This window comes from Pelophylax lessonae (assembly GCF_965119305.1).
Source record: "Pelophylax lessonae genome assembly, chromosome: 1".
NCBI classification, from domain to species: Eukaryota; Metazoa; Chordata; class Amphibia; order Anura; family Ranidae; genus Pelophylax; species Pelophylax lessonae.
The window spans coordinates 165,385,647-165,402,266 of NC_138768.1; the positions used below are offsets into that span (position 1 = coordinate 165,385,647).

Below are 16,620 nucleotides of genomic sequence, written 5' to 3' on the forward strand. Positions count from 1 at the left end.
TGTTTGTGCCAGTAACATAAACCCACAGTGACTCACGCAACCCAGCTGCTGCTGCTGCTCTGTGTCCCTATGATAGAGGCTAGTGTGTTGAAGACAGTTCTTTACAGAACGCGCCCATTTATGCATGTGCAGGGTGGTACGTTGCATCCACGTGCACACCAATTACGTTGGAACACGCCCTCCATGCGGCGTACGCCTGTACTTAAAGGCGAAGATTCCCCGCTCATGCGTAAATAGGCCTATGCCATAAACACGCGATCAAGGCAGAGACGAACATGCGGATGCATGTTTATGCATAAAATGTTTACAATTTGCAATTATGCCAGCAATTTTTACCTTTAAGGTTTGCTGAATAAGTAAATATTTTAAAATGGACTGGTTTTGAAACAGGAATCCAATCTTCACCCACCACGGCGAGCTTTGTCTTGGCAACCTTCAAGGGCTGAGTCCCCTATATAAGAGGGGCCACGGCCTTGGACCTGTAGAGCACCCTGCATGGAGCGCCTTTGGGGTTTGGTATTCCAAGGGTCCGGATCCCAGTGTCCAGCTCTTAAAAAGGATAGCATTACAGGCAAAACCTTGTATCTGCTTCCCGAGGCTCAGGTACCATCTTTTTAGTCCATTGACTGATTAGGATGGATCTGATAGCTTAACCCCTTAGATTCAATGATCTTTGATCAGGGTAAAAAGCATAATCTTCTGTCTTCTTTTGAAGAGAAAATAAGAAAAATGTGGAGAGACTCTCCACAGTGACCATTACCTTTAGACACTGGCAAAAAAACGGAGGTACTTCCTGTTTGGGAGGGGTTATATTGGGGGCATCAATACTGATTGGTTGCCAGTGCCCTTCACCTAAAGGTGAAAGACACTGGCAACCAATCATTTTTTTATGTCCCCTCCCATACATTATGATTTATGGCTCTGTGTCCCGTGATGTACGAAAAGAACACGTCAACAGATTTGTCAGAAAACCTTTACTTTCCTTTCAGAATAAACAAAATGCTCCCACAAAGGCAGGCCATTGATTGCAACCAAGATTTGTTACCACTTGCCGACCGCCAGCCACAGATTTACTGGGGCAGGTTGGCTCGAGTGCACGAAACAACGTAGCCCTATGTTGGTCACCCGTGTGGTGCTGGGGGGTGTGTTCGCGCAGCCAGCAGCAAGCTCCCGCCCCCACTAGGCAGTGGGGATGCCGATCCACGGGACTAGGGGCCGCGATTGCCGCCGTGCTCTCCCGATCTCTATTCGCTTAGAGAGGACAGTCAGCTGTTGTAAACGCAGCCGACCATTCTTCTTTCTGAAATGATCAGAGCGCCTGTGATCCTTCTATATGGGATCACAGGTCTCTGTGGTCATTTTACAAGCCCATCCCTCCCACAGTTACCAAACACTCCCCTAGGCTTACATTTAACCCTTTGATCGCCACTGTGTTAACCCCTTCCCTGCCAATGTCATATTTTTAGCACTGATTACTGTAATAATGTCACTGGTCCCCCCAACAATGTCAGTTAGGGGTCCGACCTGTCCGCCAAAATGTCGCAGTCTTGCTAAAAATCGCAGATTGCTGCTATTACCAGTAAAAAATAAATAAATAAAAATTACATAAATATTTCCCCCATAGTTTTTAGACGTGATAACTTTCGTGCAAAGCAATCAAATTATGCTTATTGCGTTTTTTTTTTTTACCAAAAATATGTAGCAGAATACAAATTGGCCTAAAAGGATGAGAAATTTAGATTTTTAAAGTTTTTTTTTGAGAATGTTATATAGCAGAAGGTGAAAAATATTGTTTTTTTTCCAGAATTGTCGCTCTTTTTTTGTTTTATAGCACAAAAAAATAAAAATCGCTGAGGTGATCAAATACCACCAAAAGAAAGCTCTTTTTGTGGGGAAAGAAAGAACATAAGTTTTGTTTCAGTACAGTGTTGCACGACTGCGCAATTTTCTGTTAAATTAATGCAGTGTCGAATCGCAAAAAATGGCCTGGTCATTAGGGGACAAACCCTTCCGGTCCAGAACTGGTTAATAAGCATACACAAAAATGTATTACAATCCACTTCATTCAAGACCATTTTGCAAAAATGAATACACCCAATGAAAGTCTTAGGAGCAAAGCTAAATTATAGGCAACAAAATATAAACAAATATTCAACTACAGGTGAGTCTAATTATTTATTAAACAAATGTTCAGCAGACAGTTGATTTTAAAAGGGTGTTAACAAAGAAAACCCCTTCCCATTTAATGCTGTCAGCAATGGCACTACATGTAAGAGAAATATCACAAGGCCTGAGAAAGAAAATAATTTCTTTACACAAGAAAAGTGAAGGCTGGAAGAAGATCAGCAAAGCTTTACTTATCAGTCAGAATACTGTAGCAAAAGTGATACAAAAATGTAACAAAGATGGAACTGCAACCATCCTACAGAAACATCCAGGCATCCACGGAAGTTAACACCTCCACAGGAGCATCTTCTGATGAGAAGGGTTGAAGAAAATCACCATGCAAGTTCACTGCAGTTAGCTAAAGAAGTAGAAAGCCGAAGTGGTGTGATTGCTTCCCGTGACACAATACAGCAAACACTGCAGAAAAATGGCATGCATGGGTGTTGTCCACAAAGGAAGCCTCATAAAGTATATACACAACAAAGCCTATCTTGAATTTGCAAGGGCCCATGCTGAAAAAAAACATGACTGCTGGGATTCTGGAGCGATGAGAACAAGATAAATGTTTTTTTTTTGGAACTGATGGCTTCAAAACTGTATGGCGTTGCAAAGGTGAGGAGTACAAAGAAAAATGCATGGTGCCTACAGTGAAACATGGTGGTGGCAGTGTCCTTCTGTGGGGCTGCATGAGTACTGCTGGTGTCCGAGAGCTGCATTTCATTGATGGTATCATGAATTTACAGAAATACTGCTCTATATTGAAAGAGAAGATGCTACCATCACTACATGCCCTTGGTCATTGTGCAATTTTCCAACATGATAATGATCTAAACACTCATCTAAGGCCACTATTGCATTTCTGAAGAAGAACAGGGTGAAAGTGATTCAGTGGCCACAATATTTAATGATTTGTAATATAATATTGTTTTTTTCGGGGGGGGGGGGCAAAGAGATCAGAGTGCCACCAGTGCCTTGCAGTTCTTGCTTGCTGCTGATATAGAAGGGCAGAGGTCCAGATGATGGACCAGAGACAGAACACTGGAATGGCAAACAGGAACAACATAGCAGGGACTTACAATCAGAATGTCAGCAAGCAGCTGGCAGGCAGATGCATCAGATGGGGAGCTTAGGCAGGTGTGTAGACTAGACCAACATCTTAGAGTCTGCAAACTTTTGGTTAAATGGACAGCTTCAATCTGTTGGTAATGTTGGTAAGCAGACTGGTTGGTGAGTTGAGCTGGGAATTTTCTCTGATTTTGTCTTTCATGCGTTTGCTCTTCCATGTGCTCCTTGCTGTGAAGGCCAGTTATAGATGGGGTAAGGGCTATTTCTTTGTTAGGAGTGTTGCCCAGGTCAAGGTCAGTACAGTTGGTTAGCAGAATAAGGTCATGGCAAGTCAGGTCTGTATTAGGTAATTGGGCCTAAAGTCACAGATCACAAGTAATGCTGTTTATGTGCTGCTTACCAGTTTAAATAACCTATTTTGCATCAACATTAGCAACAGGCATGCACTTGTGTCTTTGTGTGCACGATCACACACATACCTGTGTGCATATGCGCTGCCGATGGCAATCCCTGATGAGTGGTTATGAGCCAGCCTGCGCCTGTGCTTGTACTGAAGCACCTTAACGGTATGACTTTCCTGACACACATATTTAAATAATCAATGTTTTGTGTAAAATAATTGTTCATGATTCTTTTTATTTATAGACCTGGAATACTTTTTAGCAGCAAACCATACAGCATTTACTGCTTAAATAATGGATTTAAATTGTTTCAGATGCATCAGATTTATGACCCATTTATAATTAATTAGCTGCCCAACTGGTTTAAAAAATAAGCAGAAGGTCAAGATGGTAATATGTCTTTTTAACATTAATTTATCTGGTTTCCCAGAGGATCAAGAAGAAGGGTAAGGCAAATTTTTGGTGCACACATTACTGCTCACCACGGCTGGCACACTTGACAAATCCACGTAGCATTGTTGCTTTTAGTGAAGAACCATGATGCCTAGAGTTTAGGATGATAGTGTATAGAGTTTTGTTTCCAGCAAGTCACAATCAGTTGAACTTTTAGTAATTATAAAGTCAATAAAATGTGGCTTTCTCAAATTTTTTTTCTATTCAATCTTGGAATCCTTTCTGACTGATCTCTTTGTTTCCCAAAATTTTTTTGCCATGCTTGTTCCACATGTGTCAGGAAGGGCCTGTAGTCATATACTATATTACCAAAAGTATTGGGACACCCAATCTTAATCCGTAGGGTTTAATATTTAGTTGGCCTACCCTGTGCAGCTATAACAGCTTCAGCTCTTCTGGGAAGGCTGTCCACAAGGTTTAGGAGTGTATATATGGGAATGTTTAACGATTCTTCCAGAAGTGCATTTGTAAGGTCAGGCACTGAGGTAGACGAGAAAGCCTGACTCGCAGTCTCTGCTGTAATTCATCTCAAAGATGTCCTATCGGGTTGAGGTCAGGTCTCTCACGTTCCTCCATCCAAAATTTGCTCATCCATGTCTTTATAGACCTTGCTTTGTGCATTGGCCCAAATCATTTGGTGGAGGGGGGATTATGGTGTGGGGTTGTTTTTCAGGGTTTGAGCTTGGCCCCTTAGTTCTAGTTAAAGTAACACTTAAGATGTCGGCATACCAAGACATTTTGGACAACTGCATGCTCTCAACACTGTGGCAACGGTTTGGGGTTGGCCCTTTCTGTTCCAACATAACTGTGCACCAGTGCACAAAGCAAAGTTTATAAAGACATGGATGAGGGAGTTTGGGGTGGAGGAACTTGACCGGCCTGCACAGAGACCTGACCTCAACCCATTAGAACACATTTAGGATGAATTCGTGCACAGACTGAGGGCTGGGTCTTCTCCCCTACATCAGTGCCTGACCTAACAAATGCGCTTCTGGAGGAATGGTCAAACATTCCCATAGACACACTTCTAAACCTTGTGGACAGCCTTCCCAGAAGAGTTGAAGCTGTTATACCTGCAAATAGGGGGGCCAACTCAATATTGAACCCTATGAACTAAGACTGGGATGCCATTAAAGTTCATGTGCGTGTAAAGGTAGGCGTCCCAATACGTTTGGTAATATAGTTTACTTTCACTTTAGGATTAGGTTGGGCAAACATTTTCTAATGTCTGCAGACACCTGTGTGTGTGTGTAGCAGAAGACCGCACATATACAGTAATAAGCTATATGGCTGCCCCAATGGTAATATATAGTTACAAACAATACATAGATAAAGTTATTTTACCTCTTCAGCACTGATTATTACATTTATTTATATTAAATATATCTCTTTGAATATCAATCCAAGAAGGCAATAAAATTATTTTACATCTTCAGCACTGATTATTACATTTATTTATATTAAATATATCTCTTTGAATATCAATCCAAGAAGGCAATAGTTTTAATAAACATATTGGCGATGCTAACATAACTGTATTAGCTGTTCACTTTGCCTTGAGTTGCTCTTTAAATATAATCTCATTTGTATTCATATATGACACTTTGTTTTCACAAATGTGATTTTTTTTTTTACAAATAATTACTGTAGAACCTAAATGTACAACGTGTAGGTCAACATCCAAAATGGGTTTTAACAGCAAATGGTTTTGGTCTATAGACTTCTTATTGAATTAGCAGAAAGCAGATAACATACAGTTCATCTACTTAACTTTTTAACTTGGAGACCAACTGAAACTACCGAAAAAAGACCATTATAGGATAGAGCACATTTTTATTATGATTTATTATGAAGTTGCTAAATGTTGTGTGATCCTATTTCTTTGATTTATACATTACTTTTTGAAATGTTATTATAAATAATCATAAAAATTAGTTGCATGTCCCCTATGTTTTAGTATAGATTTCTGAGAATATATTAGTTAGCCTTTTTGAAATCTTTCCTTTTTTTTTTTTTTTCACCAGAGTGCTCTTGAAGGAAAACTTAGCACATTGTTCAGACACCTGCATGCTACAAGGCAAACGCTGTGCCATATTTTAGCCCCAGGAACACAGCCTCCAGAGTGGGCTCATCATATACTGCCGACTGTTGTGTATTCCAGGTTAATAAATCATTTGACAAGATGTAATCATTCCTTGGAGGAATGTTGCCGGGATTTGCTCACAATGACACTTGTTGTACCATCTGCACCTTGGGTGAGTAGACACTTATCATTTGTTATGTATCATCATTACAGAAAGCATATTATTGCTGGAAGGAATATAAAAAACTTTTCATTTATGTCTTTGTATTGTTTTTCTGATTCACTGCAGAAGTTTTCTTTTCAGGAACATGCTGAATTTAATGATAATTCTTGTGAGTACTGGCAATATTGGATACATGTATTTTTTTTTTTCCAGTGCAATGTAGTTGGGCAACTGTAATTTTTAATGACACATTCTTTTGAATGTCTGATGAGAAGTTTCTTCAGCAAACTCTCCCACTTGCTGATGTTGCTTGAAAAAGGTGTTTGCCCTATCAAATTTGAACAACATTCTTCATTTTCTTGGGCAGCAGCAGCATTAGAAGAGTGAGGAGAAAACCACTGGAGAAACTTGGTGTAAAATGTAGCCTAGCCTAGTAATACAATACAACCATGCAGTCTGTAAAATTTGAAATTTCTCAGAATTTTCGACAGTCAGAAATTAGCATTAAAAATAAAGTAGAACTATAGGCAGAAATTAAAAATGAGCATGTTAAACATGCATGTAATGTAAATCAAGCTGCATATTTTGTTATTATATCCTGCCAGTGAAAAAGCCTTTTTTCAACCAAGGTGACAAAGCAAAATCACCACATCATTGTGCAGCCTCTGCATGCTTTAGGTGCATTGAGGAGAAGGGTTATCGGTGTTGTCACTGCTGATAACCCTCCTCAATGCCAGTTATCGAAGGCCTTGCACAGCCCCATCCTCAGGTATTGTGACTGACAAGCACGAAGATGTCAGCATAGCCTTCGAAGTGGAGCAAGCGTGGTTCTTCATGGCACCCTGCGTATAAGGGAAATTACATAGGGCACCCTATAGTATTCTTTCGCCCTTGCTTGAGCACTGTAAGAAGTTTGTCAGAGTGAAGGTAAGTTACAATTAGTGGCTAATAGACGGGGTGGGGTGTATTGATAATAAATACAATAAATTGCCAATAGTTTAAGTAGTGTTAACCCATTTAATATGTTTTTCAATTTTACTTTATGTGGAAAATATCCCAACAATCAATAATTTAATGTGCATACAATAAATTCAGCAGATCTTTGATAAAACCTATAGTGCCTTGTGAGCGCAACGTAAACATGGCTCATAAAAGGAGCAAATAATGCATAGTAATGAAAATTATTTAGTTATGATTTTTGGGGTCTATTTATAATGCAGAAAATGTGACTTTCACAAAACATTGTCTGGTAGAAAATCTTCCAGATCTATCTCTTTTAAATGGCAATGACTGATTCTCCACGAGAGAATGTTTGGTGAAAGTCACATTCTTTGCTTTATAAACAGACTGGGTTTGGTTATAAGATAAACCTTTGTCGTCAACAATGAGTGGGCTTTCTACTTTTGCAAGAAACCAGTTATAGGCAGCAGACAGCTTGAAATGTTCCTAAGGCCCCTTTCACACACGGAGTCCGTCAGGCGGACTCAGTTTTTCTCAGCGGGGGATTGATCTGCTGATCCCCCACTGAGCAGGTAGATGACAGCTGTGTCTCCACGCTGTGTGCTGAGACACAGCTATCAGATCCCCATTCTTCTCTATGGGGGAATCGGATGGGATGGACCGTCTAATCTAATCTGCCAGACGGATGGAAAACAGGGTTTCCATCCGTCCGGTTTTGACGGATCGGATGTCAGCAGACATGTCTCCGCTGACATCCAATGCCCCATAGAGAAGCATGGGGCGTCCGTTCAGATCCGCCAAAAAAACTGACAGACGGATCTGAACGGACTGTGTGTGAAAGGGGCCTTACACTTAGAAAGGGTGACTGCTCTAAGCACTTTCAGTGACTGGTAGGCCAGTGCAGCATTAATCAAATGTCACCACTTACAGTAAAGGTAAGGTGTTTCCAATATTTTTTTCTTAAATGAAAAGTAATTTTAGTCGTCAGACTTTAAAGCCAAGTCTGATGACTTGTACTTTTTTTATTTACTAATTTAATTATTGCTCATTTTTGTATGGCTTGCCTTTCATGTAAGTAAACACAGTTTTAGATTTCCTGCAGGTATCTGAGATGGCTTAGAAGTGTTTCTGAATCTTTATCTTATGAATTGTAGCATAGCAAATTAATGCAATCTGAGGGGAATATTTTCCCATTTAATCTGTAACGGTTTTTTAGTTCAAAGCTTATTTATGCATCTTCTTTGAACTTGAATCACGATTTTAGTTAGCTTGTAGCACAAACAAATATGGTGGATAAGATTATGTGTGTTTGATTTTAATGATAGAAAGAGTCATCACTTCCAATAAAATGATTAAAGACTTAGCCTGCCCAAAACTGATATTTAAATATTGAACCAACATATGCATGGTTTGGTTTGAGTCTGCAAATGAGATGATGTAGTCAGTTATTCCTTACTGAATTGCTTAATATGCTGTTAAAGAAAGAATCATGCATAAAAAAGCAGTGGATTTCAATCCTAGAATCCCAAGAGATGCAGTGTAAGCAGCCAGCCTTGGACATAGAATCCACTCAGTACTTTTCCACCAATTACCTGTATAGACGTTTTGGTTGTACAGTCACTGAACTGTTTACTTTATAAAGTTCTCAGATAAAGCTAGCTTAAAGGAGAAGTATGGGTTTTTGAAAAAAAAAAAGAAAAAAACATTTATACTCAGCTCTAGGCTGCAGCTTCTGTCCTATGCAGGGTTGCCAACTTTCAGTAAGTATAGGAACAGTTTGTAAACTCCATAATTTTTGCATCTGTCCATGATTGTCCATTACAGAGATGCAGACTGCATGTCCATAACTGACATTTGTGCACAGATGCAAAAATTACAGATTTTACAAACTGTTCGTAAATTTATTGAAAGTTGGCAACCCTGGTTCCATGCCGACTCTAACTCCAAGAACAGAGCGATCACATGACAGCTGATCACTCAGTCCACAGTCTGCTCCAAGCAGAGAGCAGTGGCTGTCATGGCTCTGGCAGTGTGCTGAAAGGTGAAGCCCGCTATCCATATATTTTTATACTTTTTAGATATCTTCTGGCTGGTCGTGTGACATGCACATTCCAATTTTTCTCTGCCGGGCACTAGTGGGTCCTCCTCATTTGTATGGATAAAGGAATCTTCCTCGCAAAAAAAAATGGTGTATGGCTAGCTTTAAGCCCTGTACACACAGTCCAAATGCCTGGCGATATTGGCTGGTTAAAAGGAAAAAAAATGGCCAACATTCAGCCCGTGTGTATGCCAGCCGGTCTGACAGAAGCCAGCCGTTTGGCCAGCTTCTGTCGATTGAGCATGCTGGAAAACCAGCAGCCGACCGGCTCCTGATCAGCACTCTCAGTCAATGGCAGAGGGTGCTGATTGAAGTGTTCTGTGGGGGGGGGTCCCTTGTCAGAACATAATAGCTCAGCCGGGGAAATCACTGTACTAACTTCGGATAGTTAGTATATCGGCTCCGGCTGGAACTGACAAAAAAAACTCATAGTGTGTACCAGGCTTTAGTCTTGGCTAAGAGGAAGGTGCTAACAACTGATTTATCCTGATCATTTGCTTGTTTCTTTATAAGGAGGGATCACCTACCTCACCAAACTCTCACACAGACCACTGTTAATGCAATAATACTGGTTTTCAGCGATTCAGTCAGAAATGCAAACAGCCCAATCACAACCACTGTGCCATGCCTAGTGAACATTATTTTTAGTTCATTTAGGAATAATGACAGCTAATATGTGGAAGCTTTGTCTCAGGCAGGGAATTTATTTTATGACAGACTTATTTTCATTTCTGTTTAAAGTACATACGAGTTAACCTTCTGTAAACATGTGCTATTTTGAGCCTGCTCTGGCGAATTTGCTTATAATGAAAATCAGTGACCTCCAACGTCAGATTGGAGGTAGGTGGGTCTGCTACCTGTGTCCATTTCAGTTTGTATATAATATTCAAACCTACTGGCCTTACTTGGTATACAGTATCTCTGGGGTACAGCCAAATCCAGTGGATGTATACCTAGTTTTCTGCATCTCTAAACAAGAAGACTGCTGCAAAGTTTTGCATACAGCAACTGGCAACATAATAATACAAATATGGCATACTATAAGTTTCAACAAACAAAACAAAAAAATTGCAGCAGTTGTCTTGTTTAGCCTTAAACTAGACTTTTGCTGGTCTTAACACAATAGGGGCACTTCCTCCCTTATTAGCTGTACAAACTTACTCTCTCCTTTACTGTTTTTTTCACCCGAAGAAAGGCAGCCTTGCATTGTTCCAGTTCAAATTTACATTTTGCATAGAGGACCATGATCCAGAAATGCAGCCATCTTCTCTGAACCATAGCTCATTTAAAGTGGTTGTAAACCCACTTTTTTGGCATTTAAGGCTTACCTATAAGTGCTATAAATATCTCCTAAACATGCACCGTTTAGGAGATATTTACAGTGCATGCAGCCGATGACGTCATCGGCGCATGCGCTCTGAAGGAACGGCCACCCATGCTGTTCCTTCAGAGCCCAGTGCCGTGAACGGCAGCTCCCGCGCGCATGCGCGGGAGTGATGTAATCGTGCCTCTGGCCAATCAGATGGCCGGAGGATGCAAACAAGGAAGCAGGCCTGTCGCTGAGCGGGTGGCACTGCGAGGGCGATGCATACTAGCTCATTATGCCTTTGTCTTTACAGGTTTTTTTTTTTAGGATATACATCCTCTTTAAATTGGTCTTTTGCAAAGTGGAAAACCGTTCTGTGGTCAAACGAATCAAAATTTGACATTTTTTTTCTCAATCTTGATCACCTCATCCTCTGGACTAAAGAGGAGAGGGACCTTCTGGCTTGTTATCAGAGCTTGGTTCAAAATCCTGCATCTCTGATGGTATGGGTGTGCTTTAGTGCAAATGGAAAGGCATCAATGCTGAAATATATATCCAGGTTTTGGAGCAGCATATGCTCCCAGGGGAAGACCTTGTATATTTCAGTATGACAACAGCATAACTTCATAGTAGAAGAGTCTGGGTGCCTAACTGGCCTGCCTGCAGTCCAGATCTTTCACCAATTAAAGATATTTGGTGCATCTTGAAATGAAAAATACAACAAAGAAGACACAGGACTGTTGAGCAGCTATATATCCTATATGATAAGAGAATGGGACAACATTCCTCTCCAACAACTGGTCTCCTCAGTTCTCAGATGTATACAGAGTATTGTTAAAAGAAGAGGAGATGCTACAGTGTGGTAGACATGGCCCTGTCCCAACTTTTTGAGACATGTTGCTGCCATCAATTTTAAAACTGTCTAATTTTTTTTTTTTTAAATTGTACTTTTTTCTCATTTTACAGATTTGATATGTTTTTAATTTTCAATTGTGAATACAATATGAGTTTATGGGACTTGCAAATCATTGCATTCTGTTTTTAAGTAGGTTTTACACAGCGTCCCAACTTTTTTTGGAATTGGGGTTGTATATTGAACCGGATTTTTTACTGTTTGCCTAGAGTTGAATTAAAAATGTAGTCACCATAGCTGAAACTACATTTGCATTATAGGAACTGCCTGAACAAGCAGCAATTTAGTCTAAGGCATAAGCCAGCTGTATGCATGCAAGAAGTCACTATTTAGAAATCATTCTGTGTTTAGAATATGACAGCACTTACATATGCTGTCCAATAACAAAGTAGAAATATTCAGTGTCTCACAGCTGTAGTATATATCCATAAAGGTGATCCGCACCACCGTTGCTGCTCTTAAAATCTTGTTTATTGTAGATTACATATGCTGTACAAGTGACATTTTGGTTTATCTTCTACCAGTGCAATATGTTTTATGTAGGTCGATCCAGCACGGGGCAAGCATAGTATGGGACATAAACATTTCTCTTAGAAAATTGTCAGTGCTTTGATTTCCATTTATGTTTATGACATAGTAATTCCTCATATACTGCCTCAGCTTGTTCCCACCTGTGCTTTATTGACGAGGCATTTGAAATAATCAGAGAAGATGCATTCTTGGTTTCCACCAGTTGACTTTATTATGTTTGCATTACAGGCAAAAATCGAGTGCTCTCTGAGCCAGGAATTTACTGTGGAGAATGTGCTTGCAGCACTACCAGCATTTCCCAAAGGTGCTCCCCAGCAGCGGGCAAAGAGAGCTGCAGAAGCATTAGTGAAAGCTGCCAATTATTCCAGGCTAATGGCAATGCAACAGGTATCCTCCCCATTACTCCAGTACAATGATTCAATCATCTCTTCACTGTATAGTGATTTAAAATGAATCTGCTAGCTGTTATGTGTGAAGGAAAACTATTATTATAAACAGCTGCACTGAAGTCTTAGGAGCTTTCAGAGTCAAACATTTCCCAGCCAGGACTAGGAAACAGCTGCTTGGTTATGTTTTATTGCATGAATAGAGACACATGATTCTGAAAAACCCAGACCAGTGAAACGGTTTTCAAAAGACTGCCAAATTCATTTAACACTTTCCTTGGCAGAAGATACAATCTTCATAAAGGATTCCTTTTTACATTCTGACTGCTTTGTTGAAGCAAGACAGTTTCCTTCTTCATTACTTTATTATTCAAATACAGCGCTTATTTTATGTATTTTTATTTAAGAGGAAAAGTTCACCAAAAAGAAAATTGATATTTCAGATTTGTGCTGATACCATTTTGTTGCCCACCTGTTTGTTGTATCTCCAATAGACTCATAAAGCAAGACATGTCTGCTAGTGTTTTCTCCCATTTTTAATTGGCACCTAGCTCATCCTGTTTGATTATTTATTTTAAGCCACAGCGAATACAGGGGGAACAATTGTGCTCAGTATTGTAGTCAGCCTGAGTTCTTTCTGACAGAATCTCGGCAGCCTATCATATGGCACTTTTCCACTGCAAGTACCGGCTCGGCTCTACTTGGCCCTGCTTGGTTTTCCACTGCATGGTACCGAATGGTACGGTGTTGGAACGGTTCGGTATGGTTTGCTTTTCCACTAAAGTAGTACTAAAGTAAGTGGGTGGGATAGTGGGTGGAATAACAACGATTCTCTGACCAACCAGTGGCTAGTAGTGACAGTCAGCTGCATGCAAAGGATTGTGGGATATGGTACCGGTATGGTACCTCTTGGAACCACAATCGTGGTGGTACTGTTTTAGAGAGCCGTACCATTCGGTTCCATGTAGTGGAAAAGCGCCGCCATACCGTACCGTACCGAACCGTTCCTACACCGTACCATGCGGTGCCAGCAGTGGAAAAGCACAAAAGCGAGCCGAACCATTCGGTTCCATGCAGTGGAAAAGCACCAATAGTTCCATCATATCATAGTACCTGTAAAATGACAATATTTGAAAATATTCCATATTGTGTATCCTCCAGCTTACCGTTCTGGAAAGGCTTTTCCCAGACTATATCATTAGTTTGCAGTATAAATTGCATGATACACATTATAAAAGCAAGACGACTAAAATGGAAACTCTACATCATGTAAAAGAGCTACAGATAACAAGTTTACATATTGTATAAATGGTAATACAAATATCCTGTCATTTATGATTAATATTCTTTTAAAAGGGATGTTTTGTGTCCAGTAAAATAGCTACACTGCCTCAAAACCCTCTGTGTAGTATCAAAGAGGGATCCTCTTGTAAGAATTTACCATAATCTTTTTTTTTTTCCTACGAACATGATTGGCTAAAATTTATCAGCATTAAATGCAGTATATTTTCAGTTGCCATGACACAATCGATTATAAGGTTTAGGCAACATTAAAAATAAAGGGCTGGAGTTGGCAGCCAAAAAAAAAAAAATCTAGCTCTCATTTTTTTAGTTCAAGAAAAACTAAAAATGAAAGCATGGACCTAATTGTTGACGTGGACAACACCACTTTGCTTTTCCCTCATTTCTAAATATGCCAAAAAAAGAAGACCATTGTCAAGGTGTTTGGTAAACCCCATGTGTTGCCAGGAACAGGCAAGATAGATGATAGAGTGTTGTAAGTCTTCAGGTACATAGTCAGAGCAAATTAAAGACAGTAGAAATGTCAGCAAGACTAATGACACAGACACACGGCATTCAGGTTCTAAACAGGTTAATGGAGCAATGATGGAGGATAGTAGTGGTAACAGGCCAATGATGAGAATAAGTAGAGGCAAGCCGAGTAGAAAAACTGTCCAAACAATACACAGAAATAATGTGCCGCATAAAGGTTTCCACTGAATTCAAAGACATACATCTCTATCCAGGGCACAAGCAAACAGATTAAACTAGGCATAGATTTACAGTTTTGTCTTAAGCTGGCCATACATTGTACAATTGCAATAAGGTTAATAATTGAAAGTGTTTAGGTTTAACCTCATATTATATGGTTTTTGGTAAATCTAAAGGAAAATTGTACAAAAAAAGTTGTATAATGTATGACCGGCCTTACTTTAAATTCCAAGAGGTCAGGTGTTTACAGTGAGACTAGGAATGAGTTTGGTTCGAATATTCCCTGCCCCTGAATCTGCACATATACAAAGGGATAGAGATGCTTTTGACATCATTGAACTTATATATCTTAGCCGCCATTGATTGGACAAAAGGAATAGCTTCCTGCTGGGTTCAGTCCTAGCCCAAGTTTAGGCAAAACTTGATCTCATCTCTAGCAGAGATCTGTGCTGCAATGCTGACAATGACCAACAGATAATGAAGGACAAAGGATAATAGTTACAGCAAACATCCCACGAATCACCATTCCAAAAGACTGGAGCCGTGCATTTTCTCCTTCATTTTGGCTCACTACTGTCTGCACTGGACCATTTCTTCACCTTCTAGACTAAAGGCTTAGCAAAAGTGCTTATAGAAAATATTCTGTTTTCGAGCAGAGCAACTGATAGGGAAAAGTACACAAAATAATTGGTGGAGGCCATTTTATACAATGGGTATCAACACCAGGGGTGCAGATGTGAGTCAAATGTATAGCCTACTTATTTTTTACTCTTTCCACCAAAAACAATCTGTGCAGCTTTCCTGTTACAGCTGTGTTGTGTAAAACATTGCACAATAGGAATTCAATGCTAAATGAGTATAAAACAATTTGAAACAATGGTAAGTTACCTTCCATTACTAGATAGCATGTATTTAAGTGCAAGCTGTTAGGCCTCATGCACACAGACAGCTTGAGGCTTAAACTATTTGTGAATGTACTCCAAGAAATATATTTTCAAACCTTTTTTAATTGTTTTTTTGATGTCACATGACCACACAGCCACATATGCCCCTCATTTACCACAGCAAGGGGTGTGCCTGTTAAATAAGGGCATGGGCTTGTTGACTTATTCACAGTGGGAAAGTTCCCACCCTGTGGTTTACTTGTCACATAGTGGGCTGGTGGTGGGCAGGCAGGGTAAAATTACACACACAGCAAGGAAGTAACTTCCCTGTCTGTGTGTGCTGTGTTCCAGAACCAGCTGCAGTTTTAACAATGGCTCCCAGCTAAAGCCTTGCTGTGAAAACTGCAGCTGGTTCAACCCAGAACACATAGAGGGGGAAATTACTTCCCCCCTGTATGTGTGATGTAAGCTGGCTGGTTGTGTAACGTAAGACCACCCTCCCTGCCACAGACAGAGAAACATCCCCACTGTGTGTGTGTAAATAAGCCCCCGCCACTAAACCAAGAAGACTCAGAAAGGGGTCTGGCCACATAACTGACAATGGGAAATATAGGCATGTCATGCATCAGCACAGCATCTTGCAACACCAAGCAGTGATCAAACTGACCACTGGTCACCAGGTTTTTAAAGCCAATAGAATAAATAAAAATTTTAGAGGTTAGATTAGAAAAAAAAACTCTATGTCTATACAAACATATATTTAGTCTTATTTTGTGGGGTAACATACACATGCGCATGTTCACACTGGTACACGGAGGCTTCGGCGTATACCTGAGTACGGTTGTGTGGCCAGCTTTTCATGCCACCTGTAGCTTGGAGGTGGGGAAAAATGCAAGGATTTTATGCAAAACCCTATTTTAAGCCTCAAACTGTCCATGTAGAGGGGACCTTAAATGTAACATAACATACTTTGTGCAAGGTCTAAGTGCATCTATGCAATTCAGCAGCTGTGCTTGGCTTGGATGCCAGTTTTCTACGAAAAAACACTATGCATTTATTAAACATACATTTGCCTAAAAATGAACTATTTTATGACTTGTAAATGCTATAAAAAGTATAATTTTAACGTTGAACTGCATTGATGTGCCTGTTAAACTTGCATTTCATTGTTTTTTCAGTTTATTCAACAGCAACAATGTGAATATATGTCAAGTTTGTT

The 16,620-nt window shown here is 40.0% G+C and overlaps 1 protein-coding gene across 1 annotated transcript in view; it reads left to right on the top strand.

The window, feature by feature from the left end:
• Window positions 1–16,620, top strand: part of LOC309544673 (uncharacterized protein) — a 185,804-nt gene that overhangs the window by 145,978 nt on the left and 23,206 nt on the right. The window contains exons 8-9 of the mRNA XM_082243585.1: window positions 6,110–6,340; window positions 12,368–12,526. Coding sequence (XP_082099711.1) covers window positions 6,110–6,340; window positions 12,368–12,526 — 390 coding nt within the window. The remainder of the gene's footprint in view (window positions 1–6,109; window positions 6,341–12,367; window positions 12,527–16,620) is intronic.